Consider the following 21595-nt stretch of genomic DNA (forward strand, 5'->3'; position numbering starts at 1 on the left):
TTCAGCCGGAACGCGGCGGAACCGCGTTCCGGCACCTTTTTCCGGGCCGGCCGCACTGGAAATAGCCCCTCCCACACCGGAAATAGCCCCTCCCAAATTTTACTTGCATTCCTGTTCTCTAAAGGGGCGGTCCTAGGGTTTGATGAGGGCGTGGCCAGGTTTGAGTTCCGCCACCTTTTCTCCGAGAAAAAAAGCCCTGCTTATATACCTTTTGGAAGAGCTGCACAAGACTTTTCATTTTCTTTCTTTCCTGTTCAGTTAATTTTGCCCCCTTCAGCTCCATCCTATCTACATCTGGACACTTTCTCTTCCCTTTCCCTTCCGCTCAACTACACCCTATTCTTATTTCTTCTTACTTTTTGCATTTTCTGTGGGAAGAAGGGGAATGTCTTCTGGAAAGAATATAGAGAATGTGTTGTGCTTTGGATATACAGAAGCCAAGGACCTGGTCAATTACGGAATGTCCATCTTTGATCGGAATGTAATCACTTTTGCAGGCTTGCCCAACAAATAACCTTTTCTAGTGCTCATAATGAATAATGAGCTTAATCAACAGCCTGATGAATATTCTAGTGCAATGAAGTACAAACAACCCATCTAAAAGCACAGGTGCAGGGAAATACAGTAGCATGCTTATGATTGACTATGACCACCATATGCCTAAAATCAAAGAAAGCAGCCAAGAGTCAAGGCATGATTCCAGGGTCAAAAACTGCCTGAGAACACCCAAATCTTCCGTCCAAATTGTTTCCTGCATGGGGAAATCTTTCTCCATGTTTTGGAAATGATCTGATTACTAATTTAGACAACATATTTGCTTACATCACCTGGGAAGATCACATTGATCAGTGGCATGTACCTCTAACTGAGTTGCATTGAAACTGAGAAATGTACAATATTCTAACTTTACAGCAATAAATTCATGCAATTGTTGTGCTGTGCAGTATTGCCTTCTCTGATGATTGTGCTTGAAGGAAAGACCCTGAGAAGGGAAAAGATTTCTTATGTTTTCCGTGTGTGTGTTTGTGTGTGTGTGTGTAAGTGTATTTTTGTCTGTAAGAGACAGCATGAAGATAAGGAACAGGTAATTTTACCAACAGAATTTGTTTTGCAAACAAATTTAATTAGTAGTTACTAATTTAATTAATATTTCATTTTGGCCTGGCTCTGCCCCTTTTTTGAAGTGTGGCTTTTAGCAAATATGAATATCTAGATCTGTCACATGACAGCTAGCATGATGCAGAGGTTAAGATGCTCGACTGCCACTAAGAAAACCCAGGTTCAAGCATACCCTCAGCCCTGGAAGCTCGCTAGGTGATTTTGGGCCAGTCCATCTCTCACCTACTTCACAGGAAAAAACAAATAAATTTATAGACAAGTAACTATTTGAGCAATTTATGTCAAATCACTAAATGTATGGCTGATCTTTTCAGAAATCTATCACATTAAAAAAAATCATTAATACCAAAATCAGCAAAGCAGGCATCCAACATGTTGAACACACCCAATTGCTTGCCTTCCTCTCAACCAAAGCCTCCATCTTTCTACCTTAACCGTCAGTATCTTCACTCCACACTACATTCTTGCCATATGCCCCAAAGTCAAATTACATACCCCTGACACTCTGAAAACATCTCTCTGAAGCGCTTGGTTTCATTTACATCTGCTGGTGAGTTCTCCAGACAAAGAAACTTGCATAATTGTTCCAGTCCCTTTTTGGACAGTTGAAGATTGTAATCTGTTATTAATGTAAAGGTGATCAAAGCTAGGCCTAGTTTATCCCACATCGAAGTGTTCTGTTTGAGGATGTTATCTGACTGTTCCATCAAGTAGTTCACAATCAAATTTTTCAACTTTAAAAAGGGAGAGAAAGAGAGAGAAAAAATTCCATGTTTAGCCATATATCACATTAAGGTATAAACTATAGCTAAAAAACAAAACAGCCATTGTCCTGAACATAACCCAAAGAAAACACATTACAGATTAGACTTAAAAGGCTAGGAAATTGATTTAACTTAAGCTATTAACACCTTAGGTTGTGCAACAGCTCTCTGGTTCTGGAATAGTGAGTGTATCAAAAGATTATCAGACTCAGGTGTCCAATGGATTTAAATGATTTCCTGGATGTATTGGGCAATTTCCCACCTCATCTGACTGCAATATTATCAAATCCTATTTTGCTCTATGGAATGTGAAAAGGCTCAGGGAGTAGAATCTAAGCTGCTATCAGCCTTCCAGTATTAATACCAAGATAAGAATAATGAAGCAAAAGGGATGACAGAGCACAAACAGAAGAAACCTTGGGAAATTATGCACTGGGGTCTACTTCTAATCAATGCAAAAGAAGAGGAACTGAACAGTGCTTGCTTGCTTTTATTTCATCAGAAAGTAATTCAGCACCTTCTTGGCTGGGATACTAAAAAGGAGGAAAAAACAGTAGCTTAGAGCAGAGTTCCCCAACTTTTTTGGCTCTGCGAACTGGCAAGGTAGGGAGGGGATAGTTCAATGTGCACCCACCACTTCCGTGGCCCAGTTCTGAAAGGCTCAAGGCCCAATAGTGGGCCATGGCCCAGGAGTTGGGGACTCCTGGGTTAGAGGAAGCAATTTGTACCATCTGTGTAATTAATGTCAATCATATCTTCCTTAGATTGGGCATCAGCATTGGGACATATAGGAACATATAATGTCTACACCCATTTGTTCCATTAATTTAAAGTTCTTTCAATTTGTATACACCGAGGGTATGGTCCAGATAAGAGTGGAGGATTAGGGTTCACATCTACTTCAAAAATATCAGCCAAAATGTGACTGGCTTCATGATTAAGGGAAATGATCCATGCAGATTTGTAGGTGGGAAATGCCCAATACTAGAAATTCTTTTGAGTTTCAAGATCTATATTGGTGCAATCTCTGACTTTATTTAATGTCTACATGGAACTGCTAAGAGAGGAAATATAAGCTTTGGAATAGGGTGGCCATCAGCTTCCTCCTTACCATTTTGCTCTAAAGAAATAATTAGTATCAGTATTGAATACTGTATAGGGTTGATAATGGAATAGATTAGACTGAACATAATTCAGGGCAGTTGAAAATACACTATGGGCCGTAGGAAACATATCTCAGAAACTGGGGTCTCATTATGGGCTTCTTGCTGATCCTCTACTCTTATGAGATTCATATGGAAAGAAATGCATTTGGTCAATTATGTCCACAGTGCCAGCTATAATTAATTTATTAATTAAATTTGTAACTGCTACTGAGCTGGCTAGATTTGGCCACTATCCATGCATCACAATTTAAGATATTTTCTACATTTAAAATGTTCAATTTTTTTTAAAAATGTGACCACTATGATATCAGAATCAATCTTTTTAATTAACCGTTTTTTGTTTTTTGTTTTTTTAAAAAAACAGATGGAGGAAAAAATTCCAAAAAAATTCAAAAGGGGGGGGAGAGAAAGCAAAAAAAAAAAAAAGAGTAGAAGGTAGATAAATAGAGAGTTTACAGGCATCATAAATTTTAAATATTCCAACAATTGCTTCAAACAGATGAATATACTAGATTATTCTAAAAACTATCATTCCTTTTTGAAATCCATTATATGAATATCAACACAAATAATCAATACACTAGAACATATAAAATTGAGAATTACAATATGTTTATAGGAGCAATTAAAAACTCTGTTAAGACAAACTCCAAATTCAGAAGTCGATATATAGAACTATAATCAAGAAAATCTATATAAACAGTAAGGGAAAAAAATATTTGATCCCCTGCTGATTTTGTACGTTTGCCCACTGTCAAAAAAATGATCAATCTATAATTTTAATGGTAGGTTTATTTTAACAGTGAGAGACGAAATAACAACAAAAAAATCCAGAAAAAAGTATTTCAAAAAAGTTATAAATTGATTTGCATTTTAATCAGTGAAATAAGTATTTGATCCCCTATCAATCAGCAAGATTCGATTCCTAGCTCCCAGATGTCTTTTATACAGGTAACGAGCTGAGATTAGGAGCACTTTCTTAAAGGGAGTGCTTCTAATCTCAACTTGTTACCTGTACAAAAGACACCTGTCCACAGAAGCAATCAATCAGATTCCAAACTCTCCACCATGGCCAAGACCAAAGAGCTGTCCAAGGATGTCAGGGACAAGACTGTAGACCAGTGGTTCTCAACCTTTTTAATGCCGCGACCCCAACCGGTCGTAAGTCGAGGACTAAACCGATCATAAGTCGAGGACTACCCAACCGGTCGTAAGTCAAGGACTTTCCCTGCCCAGGAGCGCTGCACATGCGTGGTTCCACCCCCTGCGCCGGCTGAGGCGTAGCTGGCAAGCGGCAGAGACGGAGCAGGCCGACCACCAGCTGGCCCAGCCCAAGGGAGGTAAGGCACCCGCTGGAAAAGGGGGAAAAAATGGCGGACAAAAAAATGGCGGACAGCCTTGCTTGGCGACCCCCATGAAATGGTCGATCGACCCCAAATGGGGTCCTGACCCACAGGTTGAGAACCACTGCTGTAGACCTACACAAGGCTGGAATGGGCTTGGTGAGAAGGTGACAACAGTTGGTGCCATTATTCGCAAATGAAAGAAACATAATTGTCAATCTCCCTCGGTCTGGGGCTCCATGCAAGATCTCACGTCAGGGAGTTTCAATGATCATGAGAATGGTGAGGAATCAGTCCAGAACTACATAGGAGGATCTTGTCAATGATCTCAAGGCAGCTGGGACCATAGTCATCAAGAAAACAATTGGTAACACACTACGCCGTAAAGGACTGAAATCTTGCACCGCCCGCAAGGTTCCCCTGCTCAAGAAAGCACATGTACAGGCCTATCTGAAATTTGCCAATGAACAACTGAATGATTCAGAGGAGAACTGGGTGAAAGTGTTGTGATCAGATGTGACCAAAATCGAGCTCTCTGGCATCAACTCAACTCGCCGTGTTTGGAGGAGGAGGAATGCTGCCTGTGATCCCAAGAACACCATCCCCACCATCAAACATGGAGGTGGAAACATTATGCTTTGGGGGTGTTTTTCTGCTAAGGGGACAGGACAACTTCACCGCATCAAAGGGACGATGGACAGGGCCATGTACCATCAAATCTTGGGTGAGAACTTCCTTCCCTCAGCCAGGGCATTGAAAATGGGTTGTGGATGAATATTCCAGCATGGCAATGACCCAAAACACACAGCCAAGGCAACAAAGGAGTGGCTCAAGCACATTAAGGTCCTGGAGTGACCTCGCCAGTCTCCGTACCTTAACCCCATAGGAAATCGGTGGAGGGAACTGAAGATTCGAGCTGCCAAACGTCAGCCTCAAAACCTTAATGACTTGGAGAGAATCTGCAAAGAGGAGTGGGACAAAATCCCTCCTGAGATGTGTGCAAACCTAGTGGCCAACTACAAGAAACGTCTGACCTCCATGATTGCCAACAAGAGTTTTGCTACCAAGTACTAAGTCATGTTTTGTGAAGGGGTCAAATACTTATTTCACTCATTAAAATGCAAATCAATTTATAAGATTTTTGAAATGCGTTTTTCTGGATGTTTTTGTTGTTATTTTGTCTCTCACTGTTAAAATAAAACTACCATTAAAATTATAGACTGATCATTTCTTTGTCAGTGGTGAAATGTACAAAATCAGCAGATCAAATATTTTTCCCCTATTGTAGGACTATAATCAATTAAATTAAATCCTGCATCAATTTCACTTTTGAAAGTTGCTTTAAACATCAGAACATATGCTTGATATCAAAACTTATGTAATCCATAGTGGAATATCTACAGAGATGCCTTCCTCTTAAACAACTCTCAGTGCCCTCCTTGGTGAGTTACATTTCATTCCTTGGATGATTTAAGTTCATATCCTGTCTTTTTTGAGCATCTTGAACTCAGTACTCAGCCCAGCTTAATAACTTAGCTGCATCATTTTATTTCAAGGACACTGTAACAATGAGCACTTTGCTCAGCACAGTTAAGATGATACAAACTCTATAGACGTTTGGCTACAAGGTTCTACTTGGATGTATAATAAAGAGAAAGTAATACCTGCTCTTCTCCAAATTGTAGCTCTTTCCATTCTTTTCGACATCCTTCATGTACCATTATCCTTTTATTTACACAGTAAAATTGTTGGAACTGCTGGAAAAAGCTTTTGATGTTAATCTGACTCCACTCTTTAAGTATACTGAAGAGGCTGTCCAGCATTATTCTTGCGGCTATACATTTCCCTTTCACAATATCCTTTTCCTTATCTTCCCAAAATAGAATGCGTTTCTTAATTTTCTTCCACCAACTATCCTCAGGTTTAGTGCATATTATGTCATCGTACTGATGCCAATCTGTTAAATAAAACACTGTATTATTAAAGTTCTGAAATGCAAGATACAGCCCTTCTAGCTTTGCGTGCTAATGCAACCGCATGATGCAATTTTCATGGACACCCTGCTTTGTTATGGTCTCCTTCCATAGTCAAACCATGCAGACACACAGAAATTGTCATTTTCTTCCAACCCCTGTAGAAGGTATTTCTGAGCTATATTCCATCCATATTAAACTGTTTACTGCTAGGATGTGTTTTGAAATACAGCACTACACAACGATAAATAAATGTGCAATTCCTACCTTTAGCAAATATGAGAGTAAGTAAATTGCTTAATCCAAAAGTAATGAGCTTTGGTGACTATCAGCTTCTTAATACAGGTAGTTCTTGACTTACAACCACAACTAAGCCCGACATTTCCATTGCTGTGCAAAGCAATTGTTAAGTGAGTCATGTCCCATTTTAGGACCTTTTTTTGCCATATTTGTTAAGCAAATCAATGCACGTGTTAAGTGAATCACTGCAGTTGTTAAGTAAAGCTAGCTTTCCCCATTGACTCTGTTTATGAGAGGTCGATGGAAGCTCACAAATGATGATTACATGATCCCGGGACGGTGCAACTTTCATAAATATATGCTAGTTGCCAAGCACCCAAATTTGAATCATATGATCATGGGGATGCTGCAATGGTCGTAAGTGTGAGAACTAGTCATAAGTCACTTTTTTCAATGCTGTAGCTTGGAACGGTCACTAAATGAATAGTTGTAAGGACTACCTGTAACAATAATGATCATCAGAGACAACCAGCTTCCTGAACAATGGCAGATAAGATAAGATGAGATGAGATGAGATGAGATGAGATGAGATGAGATGAGAAGATAAGATAAGATAAGATAAGATAAGATAAGATAAGATAAGATAAGATAAGATAAGATAAGATAAGATAAGATAAGATAAGATAAGATAACCTTTATTGTCATTTTTTTACTGTGGGCACAACGGCACACATCAAAAATGAAATTTAGTTGCCCGCTCTCAAAGTGAAACACATACATAACACACACCTAAACATACTATGTACAACATATGTATAGACCCATACCCCTACATATACATAACAAATAAATATTAAATACTGTCCATCTTGAATATATAATGGAAGGAGGAAGCTTGAGAGTTCACAAGGTTAATGCTGTATGGAATGAAACTATGGCTGAATCTGGATGTTCTGCTACGGATATCACGAAGCCTCCTCCCAGAAGGTAACAAGGAAAACAGGTCGTGAAGAGGGTGTGTAGTGTCCCAGATGATCTTACGGACCTTGCTCAAGCAACGCTTCTGTGCTATGTCCTGGATGAGAGGGAGCTGCCAATGATCTTTTCGGCCATCCTCACCACTCTCTGCACCACCTTCCTGTCTGAAGCAGTGATGCTTCCAAACCAGACTGGGATGCTGTATGACAGGATGCTCTCGATCGTCCCCCTGTAGAAAGTGGTCAGGACAGAGGAAGGAAGATGTGCTTTTCTCATGCAACACAGAAAATGCAGGTGCTGCTGTGCCCGCTTCACCAGTTTCTCACTGTTGAGCGACCAAGCCAGGTACTCGTTAGCTGCACACCCAGGAATTTGATGCTGGTAACCATCTCCACAGGTGAATCATTAATGCACAGAGAAGTGTGGCTGTGCTTGCCTTTTCTGAAATCGACAATGATCTCTTTGGGTTTTTCCGGTATTTAAAACTAGGCTGTCTACCTTACACCAGTTCACCAAACCCTCAACCTCCTTGCGGTAAGCTTCCACCTTGTCATCCTGAATAAGGCCCACTACTGTTGTATCATCTGCGAACTTCACAATATGGTTGGTGGCAAACCTAGCACAACAGCCATGGGTCAACAGCAGCGGACTTAAGACGCAGCCCTGAGGAGAACCTGTGCTCAAGAAAATGGTATTAGAGATATTTGTTCCAATTCGCACATATTGGGGCCTGTTGGTAAGAAAATCAAGAATCCAGTTGCACAAAGGAGTGTTTAAGCCTAAAAGGCCCAGTTTGTCTACTAGATGCTGGGGAATGATTGTGTTAAACGCCGAACTGAAGTCGACAAACAACAAACACGTGTGAGTATTTCTTTCCTCTAAGTGCTTCAAGCTCAGATGGAGAATGGAAGAAATAGCATCCTCCATAGAGCGATTTGGTCAGTAGGCAAACTGAAGCGAGTTAAATGCTGGCCGGAGGCTAGATACAATAATGGCCTTTATCAGCTTCTCAAAGCATTTCATAATGGTGGATGTCAGTGCAACCGGACGGTAATCATTGAGGCCTGTAATTGTGGACTTTTTTGGCACTGGCAAGATGATGGTTGTCTTAAAACATGATGGGACCACTGCCTGCTGCAATGAGAGGTTGAAAATATCTGTGAGAACACAAGCCAGCTCCTCTGCGCATCTCCTGAGGACACGTCCAGGGATGTTATCTGGGCCTGCTGCTTTCCGAATGCAGTCTGCAGTGTTTTCCGGACAGAGGTGACCTCAAAGCTTAGCACTAGCTCATCAGAATGGGACACAGCTTTCCTAGCAGGATTGCTATTTGATGCCTCAAATCTACCAAAAATGCATTCAGTTTGTTTAGGATGTTTGTGTCGTCCTTGCATCTCGATGGAGCCACCTTATAATCCATAATGGCCTGGACCCCTTGCCACATTCGCCTGGTGTTTGTTGGGTCCTGAAAAAAGTTCTGAATTTTCTGGCAATGAGCTTGCTTTGCACCTTTTATGGCACTTTTCAGATTTGCTCTGGCTGTTCTAAGTGCCAGCACGTCACCAGATTTGAAAGCCACATTCCGTGCTTTCAGCATCTTGCAGACCTCATACGTCAGCCACGGTTTTTCATTCGCCCTCACAACAATGCTTTTCAGGACACAGACATCTTCTATGCACTTTTGGATATATGCAGACACCATGGTGGCACACTCCCCAACATTTGTATGTTGGTTATCAATAGCTGCTTCCTTAAACATGCCCCAATCTGTGCACTCAAAGCAGTCTTGTATCGCTCCCTCTGTCCAAACCCTCACCTGCTTTACTGTAGGTTTCACTCTGACTAATAAAGGTTTATATGCTGGAATAAGCAGCACTGAGAGATGGTCACAGGAGCCCAGGTGAGGGCGGGGAATAGTTTTGAAAGCTTTCTTGATGTTGGAATAAGCAAGATCCAGTGTATTGTCCCCTCTGGTTGCAAAGTCCACATATTGATGGAAATGTGGCAGGGTAGCTTTCAAATCCACTTGGTTAAAGTCTCCCACTGCAATAAATGCACCCTCTGAGTGAGTAGTTTGTAAGTCACTGATGGTATGACAGAGAACCTTCATGGCCTCTTCTCTGCTTGCATCAGGGGGGGTATACACAGCTGTGATAGTGGTAACAGAGAATTCTCTAGGCAGATAGAAGGGTCTGCATTTGATGGTCAGAAGCTCCACATCTGGGGAGCACAGACTTGAAACCACCTTGGCATTATTACACCATCTGTCATTTATATAAAAACAGACACCCCCTCCCCGGGATTTGCTACTAAGAGTAAAACTCCTGTCCAGCCGAAATGTTGAAAATCCCATCAAGCTAACAGCACTATCTGGGATAAAGGGCTTTAACCAAGTTTCTGTTGCAATAATGACACAGCAATTTCTCACCTCCCGTTTGTTGTTAAATCCAGCCTCAAGTAATCCATTTTTGATTCCAAGGAGCGAGCATTTACAAACAAAATAGATGGAAGAGACACTTTGTATGATCTAGCTTTTAGCCTAGATGTTAGGCCTCCGCATTTGCCACGTTTCCTCTTAAGGTCACACCTCCTCCTTTTCTTCTAAAGATGGTCAGTAATGGAGGGAAACTTCCCAGTTGCAATGGCTGCTCCTCCACTCTGCCCCTGCAGCCCAAAAAGCTGCCTTCGCTGCTCAAAACACTGAGCACGATGCTGTTTCCACCTCCAGCAACTTCCTTTCTTCCTCCACGCTCCTCCAGACCTTGGAGCTGATCTCTCATCCTCCGTGTCAACCGCCAGCATCTCCGTCCTTGATTTTCTCCTCCGTAGTAATCCGAGGCCATGCAGACTCTCCCGAATAGATTTCTCCACCATTCCTTTCATGCTGAATGTCTTCATCTCCAATATGGACTGACGTTCGTATGAAAGTTTAGCAGCCCAACTCAGCTTAGTTGTCCCTATTTCTGAAAAGTGTTTCAGTCCGGATCATTCATTTTCTTCCCTAACCCCCACACTTTTGAGAGCTGAAGCAGCCGCAGCCAAGCAAGGTGCCGCCACATTATCCATTTGTTTTATAAATATCTTCTGTTGGGACAAGAACAGAATTTTCTTTTGGTCTTGATACCAGAGATATCTAACCAACAGATTGTCTTCTACTGTGTTATTATTCCAGAAATCCAGGAACTATATTTTAATTTTAAATGTATTGGAGTACTCCTCTTTTCAAAAGGATCAAGCTCAGATACAATGGCCAACTCAACAGAATAAAATAAAGTCTGCTCTTTCATAAATACAATCTGAAATTGGACCAGTTCCATCTGGAAGATAAAACATCACATTTGGACTTGGCTAAATAGTGAAGAGATTGGATTACCAGTCACATATGTCTCCAGCACACCAAACTAGAATACTTTCTTCTTTTTTTAAAGCCCACCTACTGTTCTTTCAAAAAAATGACATCAACTTTTTCTTATCACAATAACTAAAGAATTATATTAAAAAGAAAATCAGAGAAACAAATAACAAAGATCTGATGTAATCCTCCAAAATGATAGATTCAATGACAGAGTTGAAAGGGACTATAAGGATCATAAAGCACATCCAATAGCTGAGTGCAAAATCCTCCGGGGCACCTCTGAAAGATGATTACAGGTAAATCCTCGACTTACAATAGTTCATTTAGTGATCGTTCAAAGTTACAACGTACTGAAAAAAGTGACTTATGATAGTTTTTCACAGTCATGACCGCTGCAGCATCCCCATGGTCATGTGATCAAAATTCAACACTTGGCAACTGACTCATACTTATGATGGTTGCTGTGTCCCAGGGTCATGTTATCACCTTTTGTGATCTTCTGACAAGCAAAGTCAATAGGGAAGCCAGATTCACGAACAATTGTGTTACTAACTTAACTGCAGTGATTATCTTAACAACTATGGCAAGAAAGATCATACAATAGGGCAAAACTCACTTAACAAATGTCTTCTTAGCAACAGAAATGTTGGGCTAAGTGATAATACTACAGCTATACTATATGGGTAAATATACCCAGACATTTGACAGGACTGTGAGAATTAGGTGTTCAGCAGATTTGATGGCACAAGGTAAAAAAAATCTTTCCCCATGTCTAATTGTTTTGGCATGCAATGCCCTGTAGCAGAGTCCCGAGAGGAGGAGCTGAAACAGTTTATGTCCAGGATGTGAGGGGTCTATAGATATGTTCTCAGCCCTCCTTCTGGCCAGTGCAATATAAAGGTCTTCTATGGAAGGCAGCTTCTTTGCAATTGTTCTTTCTGTAGTTTTAACTATCCATTGGACTCTGGACCTGTCCTATTTGGCTGCTGTACCAAACTAAAACAGATGACAGACTCAATAATTGCTCTGTAAAACTGTTATCAACAGCTCCTGGGGCAGTCTGAACTTCCTGAGTTAACGCAGGAAGAACATTCTCAGTTGTTCCTTTTTCATGATGGTTCTAATATTAAGTATCAATTTCAAGTCCTAGGAGATTATTGAACCCAAAAACTTGTAGGACTCCACTGCAGATACTGAGCTGTCAAATATTTTAAGAGGTGGGTAGAATACGAACTGTTCTAGAAATTTCATATTTTGGATTGTTTTCTTGGATGCTACAAAATCTAAATTTCTTTAATATAACACTGAGAAGACTGTAATACAAGGAGCAATTTCTTACCTGTACCACTTATCGATTTTGATGGTAAATACAAGGAGCGATTTAAATGGACTCCTCCTGTAACAGGTTTGTAAATGAATTCATACAACTGTTGTTTGTCACGTTTAACAATGTATTTATAAGAAATTGGTTTGTCCAAGTTTTTTTTAGAAATTATGGTGTGGCCTTCAATCAGGTATCCATGATCTCCAAGATTTCTAGTATTTAAAAAATTATATTTTAGCAACAGAGCAGAGTAAAGGCAAGGAAGCAATTTATTATTGAAATAAAAATTTAGAGGCGTATCAAATCATTAATATTGTTCCAGAAACTGGAATGGTCTTACATTTCTTATTACCGGTATATATACACTAGCAGTAAAAGTAAAATGCAATACAGATAGTCCTTGACCTACAATTATTTTTTTAGTTACTATTCAAAGTTACAATGGCACTGAAAAAAGTGACTTATGAATGGTCTTCACACTTACAACCGATACAGCATCCCCACATTCATGTAACAAAATTTGGATGCTTGGCAACCAGCATGTAGTATCCCAGGGTCACATGATCACCATTTATGATCTTTCCAGCCATTCGGCAAGCAAAGTGCAGTTAATGACCGCATGATTAACAGCTGCAGTGATTCATTTAACCATGGCAAAAAGGACATAAAATTGGGTGTGACTCACTTAACAACCGCCTCACTCAACAATCAAAATTCTAATCTCAATTGTGGCCAAAGGTCAAGGACTATCTGTACTAAATCTTCCTTTTCACTTTCAAAAGTAACAGGCCTTCCTAAATCTCCATCAATAAGTATAATGAATGCTGTGGATCTGCCACAATTTTAAAAAAGCAGATAATGATAGCGTTCTGGGATCCAGCATCTTCTTGTGCTCATTACTAGATTAGATGTAATGTCCCCTTCTCCCTACTGAAATATTAGTAGTAGCAGCTTCCCCTTGCATTTATGAAGTGCTAAGGGCATAAATAATACAATATAGCATTTCTTCACTCTAAAATACTTGCAATCTCACAGTTTGTACAAAGAAGTACTAATAAAGGGGAATATTTGTAGCTCAGGATTGAAATGAGGGGTCCTTGGTGCTCTCTGAGCTTTCTTGTTTCCTTGCCCACGTTTCATTACCCAAGGTAATTGGGTAATGAAAGAAGTGCCTTTGCCCTCCCTTTATGAATCCCATCATTCATGAATAATTGCCAATAAAAACACAAGTATATAGATTTTCTAATTACCTTTCCACTGTAATATAAATATACTATAAGCACATGTCCCAAGGTAACTTTGCTGAAATACAAACATAAGCATCCACACATTCAGAAAGAGATCAATTCTAACCTCAAAAAAAGAAGGCTAAATGCCTTGCACATAACTCCGATGTTAATGAAAGCCTTTTAACTCAGAACTGAGAATATGCAAAAAACTTCCGGTTTCGTGTCGGAGCGAGATGGACGCAGGGAAGCAGGGCTATGCCTCCCGCGTTCAATTTCATCCTGCTAGGGGCCCAAAAAGGGCCTAAAGTCACCCCAGAGAGGTGACAAAAAAAGAGGAGACCCTCATAGATCAGAGATTGATGGCGATCAATCCGTTCAATCCGAGGAAGCTCTCTAAACCAGCTGATGAAACACTGGCTGCAGTTTGGCAGCCAGTCAGAAGCTTCTGACAGCTGAGGAAGAAAGCACCAACTAGCAAATTTAAGCAATGCATTTGGAACTGGGTGACAGTACTTTTTTCCTGCTCTACTTTTTTAAAAAAATTACCTGAAAATAGAATCCCAAAAGGCAAAGATCCCAGAAGAAAAGGGAGGGGGATTTCCTGGTGCCCCTCCCCCTAGAACAGGGCTTTTCAACCTTTTCACCCATTGTACCACTTTTAGGAGATGGCAATATCCGAGTACCACCAGTCACCTAGCAAGGTGTCAAAAACTTGATGACCAAAAAAAAAAAAAGGAAAAAAGTGATAAAGTACAGGTAGTCCTCGACTTACAACAGTTCGCTTAGTGACTGTTCGAAGTTACAATGGCACTGAAAAAAGTGCCCCCCAAGGCACAGCTGAGCAAGACACCTGCCTGCCCACCCAGCGGTGCTCTTCCTCCTGTTCGAGGTTTTCATTGTTGTGAGCATTTCTGTTGAGGATTGGCAGTGGGGTGGGGTGGGGTGTGTTTGGTTTTTATTCCCCCCGACTGCTGGGTGGTTGCAGCAGGTTTTGGTCACTTCACATGACCCTGGGACACTGTGACCATCATAAATATGAATCAGTTGCCAAGCATCTGAATGTAAATCACAAGACCCTGGAGATGCTTCAACATTCCAGCTGATCAGCGCTTCTTCTGGGCTCAGCAGAAGCGCCAGGATCAGTGTTGAGCTCCAGCTAATCTGCGCTTCTTTAGGGCTCAGCAGAAGCGCCAGGATCAGCTCAGAGCTCTAGTTGGAGGCTGGCGCTGCTCCTGGCACTTCCGCTGAGCCCTGACAGCCCTGCAGCTCCAGCCATCTCTTGCTCAGGCTTGTGCGGTGCTGCTACCAGTTCAGGTTATTCCCCTCCCCTGCTACCACTTGTCTAGGATGGTCGCGTACCACCTGCCAGGTGCCAATGTACCACAGGTGGTACCCATACCACTGGTTGAAAAGCCCTGCTCTAGATAGTCAAGAAAATTAAATACCTGGAGATATACCTAACAGCAAGGTGTGTGACATTAAAAGAAGATAATTATCTCAAACTATTAAAACAAATAAAATCAGATTTGAAAGATGGAAAAATTTACAACTATCAATCTTGGTAAGAATAGCGACGGTGAAAATGAATATTTTACCAAAACTACTTTTCCTATTTCAAACAATACCTATAAAATTAGAGAATTTTTTTTTTGATGAGTTAAATGCATTGATTTTGAAATTTATCTGGCAAGGGAAAAAAGCCAGAATAAGACTGAAATTGCTACAAGAAGCAAAAGAAAATGGAGGATTTGGGCTATCAGACTGGGTTCTATACTATCAAGCAGCTGCACTTACATGGTTAAGAGTAGATAACTCTTAGACACAAAAGACTACTATACCTAGAAGGACATGACTAGAACTTGGATGGCATGCCTTTCTATGGTATGGGAAGAATAAAATACATAAATATTTTCAAAATCAGTATATAAGAAATGCCTTGCTTTTGATGTGGGAAAAGATAAAAATGAAACATTGTATGAAAATACCAGGATGGATTTCGACAATGGAAGCGTTTGTGCACCAAAATTTAATCAATTATGAGAAACTTGTGATGTACAAAGACATTCTGAACACTGATGGGAAATTACAAACTAAACAAGAACTGGAAGAGCAAGGCATTGAGCTATTATGGTGCCCCCGTTTGCAAATGCAAATGAGATATGAAAAAGATGCTAAAACATATGGTTTTTATAAAAATGAAACAGTGTTTGACCAGATACTATTGTCATTAGATGAAAAACTGATTAAGAAACTCTACACGTTTTTGTTAAACCTGAAGATGGAAGACAAACAAGTTAAAGAAACAATGGTAACTTGGGCAAAAAAACTTTGGGCATAATGTAGAATTAGAAAAATGGCAAAACCTGTGAGAAAGAAACTACAAAATAACAAGGGCAGCTAATTATAAAGAAAATGTATATAAAATATTTTATAGATGGCATTTACCACCTGCAAGATTAGCAAAACTGTTTAAAAATATGTCTAGTAATTGTTGAAAATGTAGGCAAAAGCCAGGCACACATTATCACCTTTGGTGGATATGCCCTAAAGCAAAAATATTTTGGTCAAAAATACACATGTGATTACAGAAAATGTTAAGAAAACATGTAGATTTCAAGCCAGAATTATTTCTTTTAGGTATAATTACAGAGAACTATGACAAAAAATGTATATATTTAATATTACATGTATTAACAGCAGCGAGAATTGCATTTGCACAGTATTGGAAAAACAAAGATTATGCTATCATACCAACATATACTTACTGGGTACAGCTCAGCTCACATACAGTATCTTTCCAGTTGGTATAATCAGAAATTCCCCCTGCCATAATGAGCACTTTATGCTTCTCAGGGTCTATCTTGAAGTCCTTAGACAGAATAGCATGGAAATAAACCGTAATGTTCTCCATAGGTGTCTGACTGCAAAACAGAATAAAAAAAGATGGCATATACACACATACACACACACACACACAGACATATATATACACATACATACATACATATATACACACACATAAATATATATATGCATACATACACACACACACACACACAATCTCAAATAAAACACCTCTTCAAAGGGTGCACAAAGTTTCAAAACTACTGCTGAAAATATAGTAAAATAAACATGCTATCAAAATAAGTAACAAATTAAAGAAGCAGTAACTTGATAGTGATCGCCTCTGTGAGCTCTCCAAAATTGAAGTTAATAAAATTATCTTTAGCATGCACCCAGCTTGTAGTAAAATTGATGCAGCCTTTATTTCATTTGAAAGAGGAAAACACAAGAGTAAAACTCTCTGGTTGACCTTGAAAAAGGAAGTAGCTTTAGTCCTGCTTAGAATTTGAATGGGAGACTACAAGGCAATCCCAGGACTGTAAGTTATAGTAGGAAGCTGAAAATTGACTCAGAAAGTTGAAGCAACGAGTCACTTTTATATTGTTGTCAAAAGAAAACCTCACGGATTGTCCAGATCAGGGGTCTTCAAACTTGGCCCTTTTATGACTTGTGGACTTCAACTCCCAGAATTCCTCAGCCAGCATGCCACAAGTCCACTATCAAGTTACTGCATCTTCAGAATTGTAAGTTCTGTCAAGGATTCCCGGAATAAATATTTCTTTTAAAACTATTTTATTGTTGAGTTGACCCTGCCTGAACTTGAATTTAAAAGCATCTTAGTTCAGGTTCCGGAACAGGGCTGCATGTGGACCTTTAGCTCTCAGTTGTTATAGGGCAGCAGAATCCATTATTTCCAAAGAAAGCTTTTTAATCAAAAAAGTGAAATGTTGGAGGCTGCTGTATCTGCTGCCAGGAAATACACTTGTGCAAGGCCATCACCAGGACACAAAATAAAATTTCAGTTATCGGCCTAGAGCATTTTTCCTTCAAGAATCAGGTGGTACTATTCCCAAATGTTTGATTCAGCTTCTGGTTTCAAATAAAACAAAGCATTGAAAAGCAGAATGTCCATGGGAAAAAAAACATAGCTTTGCAAGCTATCCCAAACAGGGTTCCCAAATGAAAGCACCATCAAATGATCCCTTGTAGAAACTAGATTTCTTCCATGTCTTCCAGATGTTGAACTGCCACCACCCCAGACCAGCAATGTTGGAAGTCCAACTCCTCTGGAAGACACCAGGTTAAGAAAGACCGATATTTTTCCTTGGGAGAACTGCCACAGAATAGTCTCACCTACATTGTCAAGAGCGCACCTGTATTTAGTAAGAGCTTAAATCACAAAGGAAGGTAGACACGGATGTTTAGCAGCATTCATGATTCCTTACAATGGGAGGGGAGAAAGAATAATCAAAAGCACTATAAGTTTACACACACACATACACACACAAAAATAAAAATTAAGCAATCAAATATAGGTTAAGCATATTGGAATTGCTTTCAAATAGGGGGATTTTTTTGATCAAGCCTGTTAGAAGCCGTATCGTTTCCACTGCTGCATATTAGAAAAGTCTATGAAGGAAGAATCATAATGTTACAGTTCTACTAAATCTGAAACTTCCAATTCATCTGAATAAGGATAAAAAAAGGAAATAGGCTTTTGTGGAGTTGTGTTACAACTATTATTAGATTATTATATTAAATGTCAACGTATGTATGTATGTATGTATGTATGTATGTATGTATGTATGTATGTCAGTCAATGGCAAATAATTACACCGTACTTTTGTTTGACAGCAGGGACTTCATGATTCCTCTCTTCCGCACTGGCCTTGTTTCTTGTCTGAGGCCTTTGATTTCCAGCAGCAGCAGAATCTCTCCTTTTTTCCCCAGACTCTTCCACTGGAGTGCGTATTTTTTGTCCCTTTTCCTTTTCTTTCTGTAATAAAGGCATATCAGATATACAAAAGCAAGCATTAGAAAGTGTCCATGCAAATAAATCAGTGAGTAGCCTAGAAGGGTTTTTGCTAAACTGCTGTGCGACAATTACTTAGGATAACAAAAAAAAAAGAAGGAATTGCTCATTTTTATGATGTTTACTATCTGGTTCCTAGAAAGGTGCTCTTGCGTTATACAAAAGTTTCCCTATCAAGAGATTTCAGATCACCAAATATAACTTATGCAACAAAGAACATTAACATTGGCACATAAAGTATGCCGCTTCACATTTGTCCATTAGTTTGTTCTATTTAAGCAGAAGTAGAAGAAAATGAAGTTAACGATTTGCTGCATGTGAAGTCCTAGTAGACATTTTTCATTATTCTCTTTCTGGAGACTGCTATGGTCTTTAGCTATATGAGCCTGGAAGGTTTAATTCTCAGTCACTGATAGCTCCTATTTCTCACCACACAGCACTGAAGTTTGGAGTCTTCCCAGGGTAGGGTAGAGATATCAATTATGCTAACAATAAACAACTGCCCATTGTTCAAGGCTGAGAAGTCTCAGGTAAAAATGACCATTAAACCATGGGAAGATAAGAGAAAGTGCTGGAATCTGCTAGGAATAATAGGGAATTACACCGCCATATTAACAGAAAGTGGCTTTTTCCTTCTTTGCAATAAAGATTCTCCTCTAATCACACCATGTATTCTTGTTTTGGACATAACCCAGGTAGAAATCTAAACACTAGTCAAGCCTTCCCAAGTTCACAATTCTGTTCTTAGAACTTTTTTTAATCATGGGAAAATAAGAAATATTCAGGAGAATGATTCTTAGGAGGTTAATAAGGTTCATGATATTTTATACAAGATTGTAGGCTAGCTCTCTAGCACAAGCTGCTGCTGATAAAATTGCTGGAGTACCTGACACCAGAGGTCCCCAACCTTTTGGGCACCAGGGACCGGTTCCGTGGAGAGAGGTTTTTCCACGGACAGGAGGGTGCGTGGTTTTGTGTGCTGCCTGCATCTCGCGGATGGAGCTTTGCTTGTTTGTGCGGCCCGGTTGCTGGCTGGGGGTTGGGGACCCCTGCCCTACACCACTCTCCAACATGCTATTTAGCTGGCTAAGACTGTGGGTGTAGATAAAATGCTGGGTCCATTTAAAATTACAAGCAGTTGATTTCAGTAGACTCAGAAATCTAGATCTGCTAAGTATTCAGATATTACGTTCTTCTCCCTTGTTCTAGAACTATGGCACTTCCTACAGCAAGGGTTCCCAAGCAATAGTCTCGGGAAATACTGGTGGTCTGCAAAGTGCTACAGGTAATCCATAAAAGAGGCTTCAAAATTACCTTTAAACATACTTCATAAAAATTGGCAGTCTAGATGCTCTGCAGGAGTGACATGGATAACCCCACCCGTGGATATCAAGTTGTCACACCTCTTACATGTGGCCTGTAAAACTAATTATCTCCCAGGATGTACAAATGCTTCGAATCCCCAAGATACAGCAAATATTTAATTACAGGGCAAGATACATTTATTGCTTCACAAAAAATAACCATTTATGTGATTTATGTATTATTTAGCTTATGCACTAGCTTTCTTCCTAAAAAATCCATTCAAGGTGGCTATCAGTCTAGCAAGGTAGTCCAGACAGGACGGTTGAACAAATTCCACTTTATTGTAAGATTACTCTATCAATATCTCAAGTCTGAAAGTATATTTCTCTGCCCCTTACCTTTACAACCTACGAACTAGGGAGTGTCCCTTTGCCACACCCACATTCCTTCTGTGGGCTCATCTCCCTCTTATCCAACTGTTCCCCTAGCCATGGCTCTTCCCACATCATTCCCACGTACTATTACACTAACAAAAAAGAGACCAAGATATATGCTACCACAAATAAATTGAGCAATTTACTTTTGAACTCTTCTGTTGCTTGGCCTCTTCCTTAACTTCTGTTGAATTGTTATTTTTCATTTTAGATTCAGGCAAAGATCTCTTCGTTCCACAGTTTTGATATTCAGTGCTCGATCCTGAATTTTTTTCCTCCGTAGATGTAACATTAACATTGAGATCTGAAGATCTGCTCTCCGTGTCTCCCTTAGAAACAGGTTGCATAACACTTTCATTTGATATATTGGTTGTATTCTCTGAAAGTTGTCCAGGTCCAACAGAACTGGTGGCACATTGTTTCTTGCTAGTATCTCTCTGTTCACCAACTATATCAACCTTTCTGGAACTATCCTCCTCCATCTTCTCCCCCGTGACAGCAATAACAGCAGGTTGACTTACTGCATCATTTTTCTTATTTTGTTCTGGCTGATTCTGGATTTCTGTTCTGCTTACAAATTCTTGATCCTGATCTGCACGGAAGGAGGTATTTCTAATCTGGTCACTACTATCCTCAATGGATGGCATTAAGTCAATCGACTTAGCTTCTGAGTGTTGACTTTCTTCTACTGGGATTCTTACATTAGCCACATCTGGAGTAAGTGAACAATCAAGACTGGACGGAGCTGAACTTAAGCTTGACAAGGAACTATGCAATTCACTATCTGGAGAAGTCTTCTTCTTGTTCCTTTTCCTGTTCTTCTACAAGATGGAAAGAAAAACAGGGTACTTAAAAATGGAAAATCAGATTTTAGTGCATCACAAATAATTCAAATAACTAAAATTATCCCTTTCTCATTAAATACAATAGAAACTTCTAGATTTTCAGCATTTCATCATACTATTAGCTGTATTTTTCTGTTGGACTTTTAAAATCAAAATTATAAGAGACTGGAGTATCAAAGCTTGTCTCCCTTCTTGTGATACTTCAAATGATTGCAAACTTTGCTCGTTTGCCTACAGTTTGTTACAAACAAAATTTAACTGCATTCTACCCCAAGCAAGCCATGCAGTATAAGAGTAGCAAGGACTAAGAGCTGGGGGGGGGAATGAAAAAAATGTAATGAGGAGCACAGAAAAAGAAAAGATTGATTAAAAGACTCAACAAAAGAAACCAGTTACAGGTAGCCCTCAACTTATGATCACAATTGAGCCCAAAATTTCCATTGCTAAGTAAGTTGTTTACTGAATTTTGACAGATTTTACAACTTCTTTTGCCATAAACATAAAGGTTTCTCCTGTCCAGTCATGTCCAACCTCAGGAGGGCAGTGCTCATATCCATTTCTTAGCCAAGGGAGCCAGCAGTATCTGAAGACACTTCCGTGGTCATGTGGCCAGCATCACTATAAATCAGGGGTATATAGCATGG

At 39.8% G+C, this 21595-nt stretch overlaps 1 protein-coding gene across 1 annotated transcript in view; it reads right to left on the reverse strand.

Moving 5' to 3' along the window:
• Positions 1 to 21595, reverse strand: part of LOC107295919 (E3 ubiquitin-protein ligase RNF213) — an 85777-nt gene that overhangs the window by 57465 nt on the left and 6717 nt on the right. Inside the window, exons 3-8 of the mRNA XM_015825253.1 lie at positions 20253 to 20927; positions 18177 to 18331; positions 16257 to 16412; positions 12278 to 12474; positions 6057 to 6349; positions 1615 to 1853 (exon numbers count right to left, since the gene is read on the reverse strand). Of these exons, the coding sequence (XP_015680739.1) occupies positions 1615 to 1853; positions 6057 to 6349; positions 12278 to 12474; positions 16257 to 16412; positions 18177 to 18331; positions 20253 to 20927 (1715 nt within the window). The remainder of the gene's footprint in view (positions 1 to 1614; positions 1854 to 6056; positions 6350 to 12277; positions 12475 to 16256; positions 16413 to 18176; positions 18332 to 20252; positions 20928 to 21595) is intronic.

Source organism: Protobothrops mucrosquamatus, unplaced genomic scaffold, assembly GCF_001527695.2.
Source record: "Protobothrops mucrosquamatus isolate PMUCROS unplaced genomic scaffold, P.Mucros_1.0 scaffold2571, whole genome shotgun sequence".
NCBI classification, from domain to species: domain Eukaryota; kingdom Metazoa; phylum Chordata; class Lepidosauria; order Squamata; family Viperidae; genus Protobothrops; species Protobothrops mucrosquamatus.